General features: G+C 46.3%; 2 protein-coding genes across 2 annotated transcripts in view; both read right to left on the bottom strand.

Annotated features, from left to right (window-relative positions):
• The window catches only part of LOC308171937 (uncharacterized protein), a gene marked incomplete at both ends in the record, with an annotated part of 37,991 nt that extends 32,342 nt beyond the window's left edge, over positions 1–5,649 (bottom strand). Inside the window, one exon of the mRNA XM_080546850.1 lies at positions 5,595–5,649. Within this exon, the coding sequence (XP_080402976.1) occupies positions 5,595–5,649 (55 nt within the window). The remainder of the gene's footprint in view (positions 1–5,594) is intronic.
• A 6,711-nt stretch (positions 5,650–12,360) lies between these two features.
• On the bottom strand, positions 12,361–13,544 carry LOC308171936 (polyadenylate-binding protein 1-like; the record flags this gene model as incomplete). The annotated part of the gene is made up of 2 exons (XM_080546849.1): positions 12,361–12,374; positions 12,869–13,544. 2 exons carry the CDS (start codon positions 13,542–13,544, stop codon positions 12,361–12,363), a joined length of 690 nt encoding a protein of 229 aa, XP_080402975.1.
• Positions 13,545–14,665: the final 1,121 nt, after the last annotated feature.

Here is a 14,665-nt window from a genome sequence, read left to right as displayed (position 1 = left end):
TGGCGTTGGTGGTTACCCTCTTGTGCTCAAGTTCGGCAGCCAAGCACTTTAGCACTTGGTTGTGGCGCCAGGTGTATCTTCCTTGAGTTAGACTGGTCTTGCAACCCACCAAGATGTGTTTGAGGCTTGCTGGGGCTGCACACTGGAGACAGGCTGGGTCCTCTCCATACCAGAGATGTAGGTTGGTAGGAGAGGGCAGGACATCATATGTGGCTCTGATGATGAAACTTAGCCTATTAGACTCCATGCTCCACAGCTCGTTCCATGTGATTTTCCTCCTCTCCACGCTCTCCCACTTCATCCAGCGGCCTTGCTGGGCTTGGGAGACTAACTTGGCGCACCTGGCTGCTTCCTCCTGGTGGCGCACCTCCTCAACCACCATCTTCCGCCGTTCGGTTGGAGTAGCCTTTTGCCATGTGGGTGTTGTTGTTTCCAAACCAAGGCCCCCTCTGCCATGTTGGACATGCCCCACTATATCCCGGTGTCTGAGGGCGGTCTTTGCCACCGCAACTGCTGCAGATGGCTTCCATTTCCTCCCCGTTGCTAGGATCGGAGCAGCACCTCTGACGAATGGATCCCGGGATTCTGTGAGAGTCATTTCCAGGCTTGATTTGGCACATTTGTACTCCTCCACCAGGCTTGAGATTGGTAGGGAGAGGGCTCCGTTGCCATACAGGCCTATGCTGCTAAGGCCTCTCGGCAGTCCAAGCCACTTCCTCACTTGTGCATTCACCAGTCTCTCCAGCCGGTTGGCATGGGATAGTGTGACCTCGTAGATGGAAATTGGCCACATGAGACGGGGCAGCAGCCCAAACTGAAAGCACCACAGCTTTTGTGAATTATTAGTTATCTGATCGAAAACTACTTATACAATAATTCAATTGTAATGTTATCTTACTTCTAACAACATGAATATTTAAGCACTTACCAAGAAATGTTGAGAGGAGCAAAAACATTATGAGCAACATCCTGACGAAGCTTGGAAACAGACTGACAGCTAGAGACAGTGAGAGCTGAGTAGACACTCCAACCACACGCATGCACGCACACACGCACACACACACACACATCCACTATTGTAACTGTGTTTGCATACAAGCTTGATTTACTTTTGAAGTTACAGCACTGTATCTGCCTTGATTGATATTTCTCTGTTGATAAGGATCAAGATCATTCTGAACAGCAAGCCTGCATCTAAATGTATGAGTGTCAACTGGCATGTTTTTGTACGGTGTCTCTGGGTTTCCTGTCACTGTGGGCCTCAGAGCGCAGTAGTAGAGAGCAGAGTCTGTCACTTCAGCAGAGGAGATCTCCAGATCCACACGTTTCTGTTCTTTGTCATGTGTGATGTTCAGTCCTGGTATTGGGTTGGTTACCTGTCCTATGTACTCCATAATGAGGAACTGTGGTGCTGATCCAGGGTTCTGGCGGTACCATGACAGACTGTTAGTTGTGGATGAGCTGGTGTACTTGCAGGAGATGTTAACACTACTACCCTCCATAGAATGCTCTACATCTCTGTGTGGGGTGATTGTATCTTCTCCAACACTTGGACCTGTGAAAGAGGAGAGGTATGACGCTGTTTAGTAAATACACATTATTTCTGTCTATTATTTATCTAGAAACCCAAACTGTATTACGCTCTGGTTGAGAGAGTCTGCTAAATGGCTAAAATGTAAACGAATGAAATGTTAATAACATGTTCCGGATGTGTATACACTCAGTATTTCTCCTCATGTTCAATTGACAAGGAGTGAATTCTTACCTACAAGAGTACAAAACAACATCACTGAATAGAGCAGCATCGTAGCTAAAGCACTGCGTCAGATAGAGAGACTAGAAGCTTTGCTGAACCAGAGTGATCTTCACTTGGAACATTCACTGAGGAATGGTGAATGTTAAAGGTGACTCTGTTCTGCTCACTGTCTGTTGGGACTGATGTTGAGCTCCTCCCCTTTAACACAATTCATCAGAGCAATTGCGCGTCATCTCCCTGTCATCAGAACGATCACGCCCCTTTTTGGGTGAAAGAAGAGTAGAAGTTTGACAGGGACAGTGTCCATCAAAGAATGCAGCAGAATTAGCCAAGAAGGATAGTTTTCATCCGTAGTCCCTGAACACCTGTCTCCCGTTGCTGCTGACTACCCTCCGCTGGCTAGACAGAACAGAGGACAGAACACACACACACACACACACACACACAGACAAACAGACACACAGACACACAGACACACACACACACACACACACACACACACAGACAGACACACACACACACACACACACACACACACACAGCTAGAACCCAACACACTGCTCTGTGTAACAGTGTTTCTAAGTTGTTTAAAAGCAGTTCCCTCAGGTCCTCGTTGACCAACCACCGTGTGAGTAATGTTGTTAGACTGCAGGAGACGGAGGGAGGAGAGAGAAGGTCACCTAGCAGGCCTGAGTGCTCTCCTCTCTCTCTCTCTCTCTCTCTCTCTCTCTCTCTCTCTCTCTCTCTCTCTCTCTCTCTCTCTCTACTCTGTCCTCTCTCTCTCTCTCTCCCTTCTCTGTCCTCACTCTCTCTCTCTCTCTACTCTGTCCTCTCTCTCTCTCCCTACTCCCCCCTCTCTCTCTCTCTCTCTACTCTGTCCTCTCTCTCTCTCCCTACTCCCCCCTCTCTCTCTCTCTCCCTTCTCTGTCCTCACTCTCTCTCTCTCTCTCTACTCTGTCCTCTCTCTCTCTCCCTACTCCCCGCTCTCTCTCTCTCCCCCCCCCCTCTCTCCCTCCTCTGTCCTCTATCTCTCTCTCCCTACGCTGTCCTCTCTCTCTTCCCCCCTCTCTCTCTCTCTCTCTCTTCCTACTCCCCCCTCTCTCTCTCTCCCTACTCTGTCCTCTCTCTCTCTCCCTACTCCCCCCTCTCTCTCTCCCCCCCTCTCTCTCCCTCCTCTGTCCTCTATCTCTCTCTCCCTACGCTGTCCTCTCTCTCTTCCCCCCTCTCTCTCTCTCTCTCTCTCTCTCTCTCTTCCTACTCTGTCCTCTCTCTCCCCCCCCCCCCCCCCCTCTCTCTCTCTCTCTCTCTCTCTCTCTCTCTCTCTCTCACGTGTTGCTCTGCATTTGTCGCTCCCTGCAGAGGTTTAACCTTTAATCTTTTTCCACCTTAGTTTTTTTGCTGTCTGTTCCCTACACTGGCTCACTGGCAGGCAGTATTTCCTCTGTGAAGGATAACGTGAGGCCGTATTTCCTCTGTGAAGGATAACGTGAGACAGTATCGGGAGACATGTAGTTCACAAACAGGCAAAACGCTACAGCTTCCATCTTCCATTGCAATACGATTTCTACAAGATATCATTCAAAGCCATGGCCCTAAAACAAACTCCAACTGTTTCCTTTTGCATTTTAACAGCCGAGTTTTAATTAAATGTAATTTATTGTGTTTACCTTGACAAGACAATGTCTCCAGGTGCCTGTGGGAGCGCACACTTCACACACTCCCTGGCGGTGCATAGCTGATCGCCGGGCCATAAAAGTACAGCTGTCTAATGATCTAGTCGTTTTTGGCAAAACATTTTGGGCCGCTACCCACACCTTTAGCTGTGTAACTCATTCCACGAATGCATGATCCTTACAAGTTGTACCTCGGTGTAAAGGTGACTAATCAGGCTTTCCAACGATATAAAATACAATACCAATTGGTATTATTAAAGGGGAGCAAGAATCGACTGAAATAACGTTTCCAAACTTTTTTGGAGGGGTTTAGTAGTTTATTCACCAGGAGTCAGGAGGTAGAGCCGCCGTCTAATGATCTCAAGGTTGGCAGATCGGCGGTTCGAGTCCCCGGCTAGGCACATGTCGAAGCGTCCTTGGGCAAGACACTGAACCCCAAATTGCTCCCAGTGAGTGAGCGGGCCGGCGACCTTGCATGGTAGCTTGCCGCCGTTGGTGTGTGAATGTGTGTGTGAATGGGTGAATGAGAGGCCGTTGTAAAGCACTTTGGATAAAGGCGCTGTATAAGTGCAGTCCAGTTACCACTTAGGAGGCCTTGTTGTTGGTCTATCTAGTCCAACCAGGGTTTTTACTTTTATCGTCAAGGTCCAGTTTACCCTTTTCTAGACACAGCCGAGTCCATCAATTTAATTTCCTAATGAAATAATTAATTCATTTCGTAATCGTTTTTTTTCAATGCTAACATTTTATTTCATCGGTGAATCGGTATTGTTTCATAGTCCGGGTCTCCTTTTTTATGCGTTAGCCGCTTGGAACTCTGGGAAGTGGCCAATTTTCGGTACAGCCTCCTCAGCCCAGTGGGCCTCCAGCGCAGCGACCGCTTCATCCACCTGGTAGCGCAGCGCCTCAGGAGACGCCAGCAGGCGCAGCAGATCACGGTTGTCCATCTCCAGCAGCATGCCCGTGACCTTGGGGGCGATGGTGGGGTGCATGCTGAGGATGGATGGGAAGAGACGCTCACCTGGAGGGAGGAGGGAGTAAATATCAGTAACAGTAACTGTTGTAACGTTATAGGTTACCTGATCGATTGACAGTTAAAAGAGATTGATTAATATGTTACATGATTGATTGACAGTTAAAAGAGTTATTATTTATCGTTAAGGTAGTTAAAAAAAAAGAAGTACATTTCTGTTGTATTAGTTAAAGAATGGGTTTCAGAACTGCAGTTTCCAGAATGCCTTGCAGCAAGACGTCTCACAGAAGTTGACAGTTTGTTGTTTTTGAGAAATGCGAATTGTACCGTCCAGACTATGAAAGTGAATATCTAACAGCTTGTTTTATTGAATTGAAAGTGATCACAAGTGCATGTCAGCAGATTTGTATATAAAGAACCTTTCGCTTGATAACACCAGTCCTAGCCATCATTTCAGGAGGTAGAAATTCTACAGTAACTGTAACAGCTAATGGGTATCCATAGAAACAAACAAATAGACTCACCTATCATCTGCTTCTGGTCCTCATGGGGAACTGTAGCCAGTATGGAGGCAGTCAGTGTCTCCTGGTCCTGGTCCTGGACATGGACAGCAGGCTGCTGCACGGGGACTTGTAGCTGGGGAGCCGTGTGCTGCTGGCGGTCGTGTCCACCAGCTGTGGACTTGTTCTGGGGCACAGCGTGCAGCCGTGCCATAGCTGGATCACCATCTGCAACGGCAGGGTGCTTTCTCAAGGCCTGGGTAGCTGAGAGGGGAAGATAAGCATAACCAAAGGGATATTTATGGCAAATGTTTGGATAGTGCTCTTGTCTCTATGTCACAGGTCCCCACACCTTCTGAAACATCCCATTCAAGCACCTTTCAAGGACTTTCAAGACTCGATTCCCTCAAATTCAAGGACCCAACACGGCATAGTTTGAGACGGAGCTAGTTGACGAGCTGAGTAAAACATTTTTGAATATATATTATTTATTTTTTAGCGAGAGAGAGAGGGGAATTCAAGCACTTTCAATGGCCCATGTCTATTTTCAAAAAACTTTTAAGACCTTGATTTATTTTTGTCAAACTCACAAACTTTCAAGGGTTTCAAGGACCCATGGGAACCTTGCTATGCGCAGGGATGCTTCACTAAATAAACTGACCTATGTGCTGAGACGTCATCCTATGGGGCACCTGGGAAGGTGTGGCGGGGGTCATAGCATCGAAGGTCTGAGGCCCGGTAGCCCATGGAGACGTGGTGGTGTCGTCGGGCGTGTTCTGGAAGTGCTGAGGTTTCGCCTCAGGTTCGAGGGTAGCCAGGTGATGAGTGGGTCTCAGCTTAGCTGAGGAGTATTGGGCGGTTCCACAGTCCTGGGTCTGTGGAATGTGAGAAGCCATGAAGAGTCCAGGTGGGGGAGCAACCTGGTAGGGTAAGTTAGGTAGGAAGTCTGGGTCGGGAACGGCGCCGACGCTGGCCATCCTCTGTGGCATGTTCCGGTTGGTTCTGAGAGCCTGGCGCTCCTCCTTGCGCTGGGCCAGGGCCACGTACAGGGGATTGGTGGCCACGATGCGGCCGTTCATCTCGGTCACGGCCTTGGTGGCCGCCTCGGGGGAGGAGAAGCACACAAAGCCGAATCCCTTGCTGCGTCCTTCCTCCGTCATCATCACCTTCGCGCTGGTGATGGTTCCGAAGTGGGAGAACTCTTTGTGCAGTTGGTCGTCGTCCAAGCGGTCGTGCAAGTTCTTCACGTACAGGTTGACACCCTGCTGGTAGAGAGAGAGCATGTTTAGTGAGATGTTTTTATACCTCAAATACATCAAGAATGTTTACCGAGACTATCAGCTTCTTTTTCTTATACACATAATAATGTTAGCTGTAGCTATCTCACCCAGTGACTAACATTGACAGATATTGACAGCTGTCAATCTAGAGGGGGAGTGGTTGTGTTACCGCTCATTAGCTGGCTGTGTGAAGGTGTGAAAAACAACCAACTCTTTAAACAGCTTTTTCTCTGGATTGTGATTGTATGACACATCATTCGAAAGCGTACAATCTGTAGTTTAAGCACATGTAAAAAAAAAAAACTGAAAAATGACTTTGCCTACAGGTTGCTTTGACTACTTTTCACCAGCAGCTGTCCCATTTTTTCCTTCATAAACACACACCTGGTATGTGGTCCTGTGGCCCTGGTTCAGTTGCTCAAACTGGCTGTGACGGATATGAGTAGCCTGGTTGTTTGTGTCTGTGTATTTGTGTGTATGTCTTTTTAACAGCCATAAGTCCAGTCCAGGGGATCCACCCCCCCCCCCCCCCCCCCCCCGTGATCATTACCAATCAAACTCCGGCAGTGACCAATCAACTCCAGCCAATCAACACCAGCCAATAATCACACCAACCAATCATCAAATGCCACACCCTACAAAAGACATTGAGAGAGAACCAGCAGCATTTTGTGTTGCCTTGCTGGTGGTGTAGTTTGTTAGTTGTGTTCTGTGTTTAGTGATCTTGTTCAGTGATACTTTGGTAGCGATCCTTTTGGTTTGATTTGTTAGTTGTGATATGTGTTTAGTAGGGGTGCAACGGTTCAGTTGGCCCACGGTTCGGTACGGTTCGGTATTTTGGGTCACGGTTTTCGGTACGGTTCGGTTCAGAAACAAATGCTACTATTTATTTACAAACTGTTACTTTACTTTATTTTGCTTATACATAATATGGAACTTTAACATACACATGTATATGTTATGTATATAATGTATATATAATTGTATATAAACAAAAAACACTTTCAAATGTCCAAAAATAAATAAACACTTTCGAAAGTAAAAGTGCACTTTAGCCTTGACAGCTGGTAGCCCGTATACAAACAGGAGGAAAACAAATTCACACTACAAAAGTAACACTTTCCACATAGCGTTCCAACATGTCATGTGTTGTATTCCAACGAGTTGCGACATCGTGGATTAATTTGTGTTTTGGTAAGTCTAACATATCTATTGTCAGAATATGGTGGGCTGTGGTGCTTTTGTGGAAGAAAGTGACTGCATGTCTGATCTTACCCAGGAGGCGGGACACCGGGGTTATTGCCACTGCCTTCTTGGCGGCGAGATTTACGACGTGCGCAAAGCAGCCGATCTGTGGCCCCAGTCCACCAGCTTCATGGATCGCATTTACGATATTTGCTGCGTTGTCTGTTGTTACGGGAATTGTTATGTTTGGCCTCTCCAACTTCCACTCAGTCACTGCATTTGTTAGTTCCTCTGCCAGGTGCGCGCTGGTATGGCTTTCGTATAGTGGACGAGTTTGCAGTACTGCGCTCTTCATCTCCCAATCCGGTGACATGTAGTGGACCGTGACAGTGAGGTAACTCTCCGTTGCCCGGGAGGTCCAACCCTCCGTAGTCAGTGCAAAGCTCTGTGTTTTTGCCAAATTGTCTTCAATGCCTCTGCGCGTTGTTTGGTAAATACCGGGGATTATTTTGGTGCTGAATGATGTACGGGAGGGGACACTGTAACAGGGCTCGAGAGTTTTTATCAGATTTCGAAAACCCAAATCTCCAACCACCGAAAAGGGCTGCAAATCCTTTGCAATGAACATCCCCACTGCATTGGTTATTTTTTTGTGTTTCTCTGAAGTGGTAGTGTACGTCTGTCCGAACGCATCAGAGAGAGACTGCTGTCTGCTCACTGACGCTGCCTGACTGGCTTTCCTGCTCCCAGTCAGTGTTATCGTTGAGTGGTAGCGGCGAATATGCTGGTTCATGTTAGAGGTGCAACCATTTGCATTTGGCACACGCTTTAAGCAGAGCTTGCAGACAGTAATATTTCTGTCCACTGTTCCCCCCCCCTTATTGTCGTATTCAACGGGAAAAGCGAAATGACCCCACACCGCAGACTTGTAGGAATCCGGGGCTTCCTCAAACTGTTGCGGCGCTCTCAGAGCTAATTTACGAACGCAGCCAAATCGCAGCATAAACCGAAAACCGTCACGGTTCACTAGTGAATTGAGCCGTGGAACGCAAACCGTACCGTCCGTAAAAAAACCGAGAACCGTTGCACCCCTAGTGTTTAGTGAATTAAGTGATACCATGTTTTACACCTTTTTATTGTTATTGTTTATTTAACCATCCACGGGATGAGTTTATTGTTTATTTAAGTAGGAGGCATTTGTTAGTTCTAATTCTGTTTTTATCTGTACCATAATGACTTTAATTAACCCTTGAGTAATAAATATCTTTACTTTACTCATAACACCTGTAGTTTGTTACTTCTTATTCTCCCTAGCGAATGTAGAACGTAACAAGTGGGGGCTCGTCCGGGATCTAACGCCGTTAAAGGGTCCGGATCTAAAAAAGGTATTTGGCTGGGGTAATTAATAGTTAATAACCATCATGGCAACAAGAAAGTTTGAATTGGAACAATTTATGACCCAGCCCTCTATAGAACAACTGGAGGAATGCAAAAAGGCAGAGTTGATAGAAATAGCTACTCACGTTGGTCTTACATATGAGAAAAGGATAACAAAGAAGGAGCTGAAACTTCTTCTGGTGGGGGAACTGGTTGAGAAGGGTGTGATTGAAGAGGCTAAAGATGAAAATTATGGGGAGGAGGAGTCTGGGGGCTCTCTACCTTCAGAGGGAGAGGAGCTTCTTCAGACGCCCGTCCCATCCTTTAAGACACCACTGAAAACAGTGGATATCACTTTGGAGCAGTTTGACCCATCTCCTATTGGTAGTGCCAGTACTGGGGCTCTTGGAGAGGAGGCGAAACAGCAGTTTCAGTTAGCCTGTCTCCAAATGGAGGCCCAGGAAAGGGCAGCCATCAGAGAAGAGAAGGCTCAGGAGAGGACTGAGGCCCGAGAGGCTAAGGCTCAGGAGAGGACTGAGGCCCGAGAAGCTCAGGCTGAGGCCCGACAGCATGAGCTGAGGATGTGTGAGATCGAGTCTGCTAAAGTGATCAAGTTACGTCAGCTAGAGCTTGAGAGTCAAGCTCTCAATCAAGCCCCATCTCCCAGTACCACCCCAAAACCTTTTGATGTCAGTAAGCATATTTCTTTGGTGCCTCCTTTTAAAGAGACTGAGGTGGATTCCTATTTTATTGCGTTTGAACGCACCGCTGCCGCCTTACACTGGCCCGACAATGTTTGGGTATTACTGCTAAACTGCAAGTTGCAGGGAAAAGCTCGGGAGGCAGTAACTGCGCTTCCCGTTGCTGATAGTTTAGATTACACTAAGGTTAAGGCCGCCATTTTTCGCGCCTATGAGTTGGTTCCTGAGGCATATAGACAAAAGTTCAGAAATCTTAAGAAGACCCCCACCCAAACTTTTGCGGAGTTCGCTAGGGAGAAGGGAATTTTATTTGATAAATGGAGCAATGCGTGTAAAGCAAATGATTACGAAACCTTGAAAGAGTTAATTCTTCTAGAAGAATTTAAGCAAAATTTGCCTGATAGCATTGTTGTATATTTAAATGAACGAAACATAGAGTCCCTCTCCCTTGCTGCTGTGCGCGCAGACGAATATATGCTCCTGCACAAAACCCATTTCCCTTCTGTTCCTGCTGAGAAGCCTCGTAATGTGCCGGCTACTCAGTTTCATTCCTTGAACACTTCTTCCTTTAGGACGCAGAGCTTGAGGAAGGAAGATAGGGAATGTTATTACTGCCACAAACCAGGACATGTCATTGCCGATTGTTTAATTCTTAAAAACAAAGATCAGCAGTTGTCTAAGAAGGAACCACAAGTGCAGGGTATTGGATTGATTAGGGCGGTATCATGTTCTGACATTGAGATGACCACCACCACCGGCACTGAAAGGGATAAATGTTTTGATCCATTCATATTTACTGGCTCAGTGTCATTGACGGGCGAACAAAAATATCAGTGTCCAGTACGTATTTTACGAGACACCGGGGGATGACAGTCTGTAATTCTATGTAGTGTCCTGCCATTCTCCGATCAGTCTGCGTGCGGAAATGAAGCTGTGTTGTGTGGTATTGAAATGGGTTATGTCTCGCGGGCTGTACACCGCATTCACATACAATCTGAGTTAGTTACTGGTTTTTATTCGGTTGCTGTCTGTCCAGCGTTACCCATTAAAGGAGTGACATTGTTGTTGGGCAATGATATTGCTGGGGGTAAGGTGACTCCTACGTTGGAAGTACTGGATTCGCCTCAATGCAGGGAATCTGAGACAAAAGATTCAACAAATGTTGATTTGTTTCCGGTGTGCGCCGTAACTCGTGCACAATCGAGTCGAGGCAGAGAGGAGGATAGCGATGTTTCTCTCTGCGATAGTGGGATTATGCAAGCCTTGTCTGAAAGGAATGAAAACCCGATTGTTTTAGTTTCTCCCAGGGAGAAAGTGGTAGAGTTACCATCCTCCCCGAGTCCTACCATACCATCCGCTGACAGCCTATCTCTCCCTGTAACCGGCGAGAGATTGCGTGTCGCTCAGGTAGATGATCAGTCATTAAACAAAGGTTTTGTAAATGCAGCAAGTGAAAAATCTGAAATAGGGGAGCCATTTGAACGTGTAATAATTGATTGTGTTGGACCTTTGCCTAGGACTAAAAGTGGAAGTCAGTATTTGCTCACTATTATGTGCGCTGCTACTCGTTTTACCGAAGCTGTGCCGTTGCGTAACATATCAGCCAGCTCAGTGGTGGAAGCTTTAACAAAGTTCTTTTCCACATTCGGTCTTCCTCTTGTTATACAATCTGACCAGGGCACTAACTTTCAGTCTAAGCGTTTCAAACAAGCCCTAAGAACGTTAGGGGTACGACATGTTGTTTCCAGTGCCTATCATCCTGAGAGTCAGGGTGCATTAGAACGATGGCATCAGACGTTAAAGGCGATGCTTCGTAAATACTGTCTAGAGAGTGGGAAGAGTAGTCCGGAGCGGAATGTGTTAGATTACATTAGTCATTTTCGTGAGCGTTTGCATCAGGCTAATACCATTGCAAAAGAGTCTCTTGTTAGTTCGCAAACAGTGATGAAGCGTCATTATGATCGCACTGCTGTTTTTAGAAAGTTTCATGTAAGTGATAAAGTTTTAGCTCTATTGCCTATTTCAGGCGCTGCGCGGTCGGCGAAATTCTGTGGTCCGTATGATATTCGTGAGTGTCTTAGTGACACTGATTATGTGATCAATACTCCCGAGAGACGGAGAAGTACTAGAGTGTGTCATGTGAACATGTTAAAACGCTATTGCTCCAGTGAGGAATCTAAAATTAGTCAGGAGACTTGTAAAACTGTCCCTAAGCCGGTAGTCACTGGCCGCGGTGCATTCATTGTGACAGAGACGCTGTGCGTAACAGATGAGGAGTTGAGGACACGTCATTCCTCTAATCAGAATACTCGAATGGGCCACTCGAAAATGTTGAAAGTGTTGCCCACTCAGTTAACTAATTTGTCAGATGAACAGCAAGTTGAGGTGATGAAGTTGATCGAGCGTTTTCTGTGTATATCTGGTGATATGCCGAGTCAAGCTACTAAGTCATGCTCCTGTACTCACGGCTCCTGATCTTGGTAGACCAGTTAAGTTAGAGGTGTATGTAGGGTCCAGTTGTTGCCGGTGGTGGTGTTCACGGATAATAATCCCATTGTTTTCCTATCTCGCATGTGTAATCACAATCAACGTTTGATGAGATGGGTTAATAGTGCAAAATTACAGATTAGAGATAAAGCATAAAAATAGGCGGACAGGTTGGTTTGTAGTGGTAATAACATTTGCTACATGTCCGAATCCTTGGGTTTGTGTCTTAAGGGGGGGAGTGTGACGGATATGAGTAGCCTGGTTGTTTGTGTCTGTGTATTTGTGTGTATGTCTTTTTAACAGCCATAAGTCCAGTCCAGGGGATCCCCCCCCCCCCCCCCCCCCCGTGATCATTACCAATCAAACTCCGGCAGTGACCAATCAACTCCAGCCAATCAACACCAGCCAATAATCACACCAACCAATCATCAAATGCCACACCCTACAAAAGACATTGAGAGAGAACCAGCAGCAGCTGTGTGATCCCATCACACAGTTCCCACCATTTTGTGTTGCCTTGCTGGTGGTGTAGTTTGTTAGTTGTGTTCTGTGTTTAGTGATCTTGTTCAGTGATACTTTGGTAGCGATCCTTTTGGTTTGATTTGTTAGTTGTGATATGTGTTTAGTGAATTAAGTGATACCATGTTTGACACCTTTTTATTGTTATTGTTTATTTAACCATCCACGGGATGAGTTTATTGTTTATTTAAGTAGGAGGCATTTGTTAGTTCTAATTCTGTTTTTATCTGTACCATAATGACTTTAATTAACCCTTGAGTAATAAATATCTTTACTTTACTCATAACACCTGTAGTTTGTTACTTCTTATTCTCCCTAGCGAATGTAGAACGTAACACTGGCTCTTCAGGACAGCCTGGCGCTCTCCTCTCTTCTGGGCCCGGCCCACGTAGACCCGCCTCCCGTTTATCTCCTGGCCGTTCATCTCCTCGACGGCCCTCTTGGCGTTCTCGTGCCTCTCGAAGTTGACGAATCCAAAACCCACGGATCTACCAGCGCCATCAGTCATGACCCGGACGCTCAGGGCCGGTCCGAATCTCTCAAACCTCTCCTTCAGGCGTCGGTCGTCCATATCCTCCCCAAAGTCCTTGACGTACACGTTAGTGAACTCTCGCTCTTTGCGAGACTTCCAGTGTCCGACAAACACTTTTTGGTCGTTCAACAACGTGCCGTCGAGTCTCTCGATAGCTCTCTCTGCGGCCTCCTGGGTGTTATACTGGACGAAGCCGAAGCGTTTAGAGAAGCCGTTCTCGTCAGACGCTACCTTGCAGGAAAGGATGTCCCCGAACTCGGAGAACGTGTCGTAGAGGTCCTTGCTGTCGAAAGCCTTCGCTAAATTCTTGATGAAGATGTTGCCGACTCCACTGTTCCTTCTAGAGGGGTCACGCTGACACCACATGATGCGCATGGGTCTCCCGTTGACGTCGTCGAAGTTCATGGTGTCCAAGGCGCGCTCGGCGTCAGCTCGCTGTTGGAAGTTGACGAAAGCGTACCCGAGAGACCGGCGTGTCCTCATGTCCCTGCACACTCTTATAGAGGTGATCGGTCCAGAAGGGCTGAATTTCTCAAATAGCATTCCTTCAGTGGTGTCCATGTGGAGATCTCCTACATACAAGGAGGCCGTCGGTTGAATAGGCGCACTAGGATTCATTGTCTGGTGACTTTCGGATAGCGAGAGTTGGAGAAAAACTGTGAGAAGAACGAATAACTAATCTATCTATCTAGCTCTTCACAGAGGAATGGCAGGTAAATCAACGGCATGTGTACTGCAGCTGGATTCTAGAACCCCAGCTGCATGTTCTACATTGTTATGTCATCACATGGTGACATCCTTAATGACTGGATGTGATGTGGGGAATGTTTTAGAAGAATTTTGGTCATTGTTACATCACAGAACATAGCCAGGGTCCATGTTGTATAGAGGTCAGCAAACCCATATTAATAATAATAAAGTTTATTTGTATAGCACTTTTCCTGCAAACGTTGCAGCTCAAAGTGCTTAGGCTATATTAGGCAGTGGAGGCTCCTCCATAGAGGTGGAGGAGGCCTGGCCTCCCCAATAATTTGAGAGAAGAGAGAGATTTAAAAAAGCAATACTTTTATTTATTTAACAAAAAACATATTTTAAATGTTTTTATATTCATATTATTTCCGTTTTGTTCATAAATCTGAATTTTTCCATGGCTAAAACCCAATATTGCAATTGTAAAGCACCTACAGGCCAGAATCCCTATCCGTTTGTATTGAGGAGGCCAGGCCTCCCCCAGGAAAGTGGTTTCTCATAGAAGTCAATGTAATGCAATTTTTTTCATGGCAATATGTGAATGGCCAAATCACTGAAAATGGGTGGGCAGAGGAGGCCTGGCCTCACCATGCATTGAGTCCAGGGCTGAAAGATTGACATTTTGTTCGTCCAATCACATGAAGCCATTTTTCCCTGAAAATAATAGCTCATTTGGCCAAATACTTTTGCTTAAAATGACCTCGGAAGTCGGTGAGATGGCGCGATTTATACATCGAATAGGTAGACAACATTTAGGATTTATTGAACAGTTTTATTTTTAATATTAATAATTAATAATTGTATGTAGTATGTTGTGGTGAATGTTGTGAGCCTGAGCAGAAGGGACAATAGCTGCTGCAGGCGGACCAGAGATTCATGCCAATTGTTTTGTTTATTTGATGACCCATTGTGCAGGTAACTTATTACATATG

Source organism: Nansenia antarctica (assembly GCF_963989245.1).
Source record: "Nansenia antarctica genome assembly, chromosome: 16".
Lineage (NCBI taxonomy): Eukaryota > Metazoa > Chordata > Actinopteri > Argentiniformes > Microstomatidae > Nansenia > Nansenia antarctica.
The sequence above is the reverse complement of the archived record's forward strand: the minus strand, read 5'-3'. Positions and strand labels throughout refer to the sequence as shown.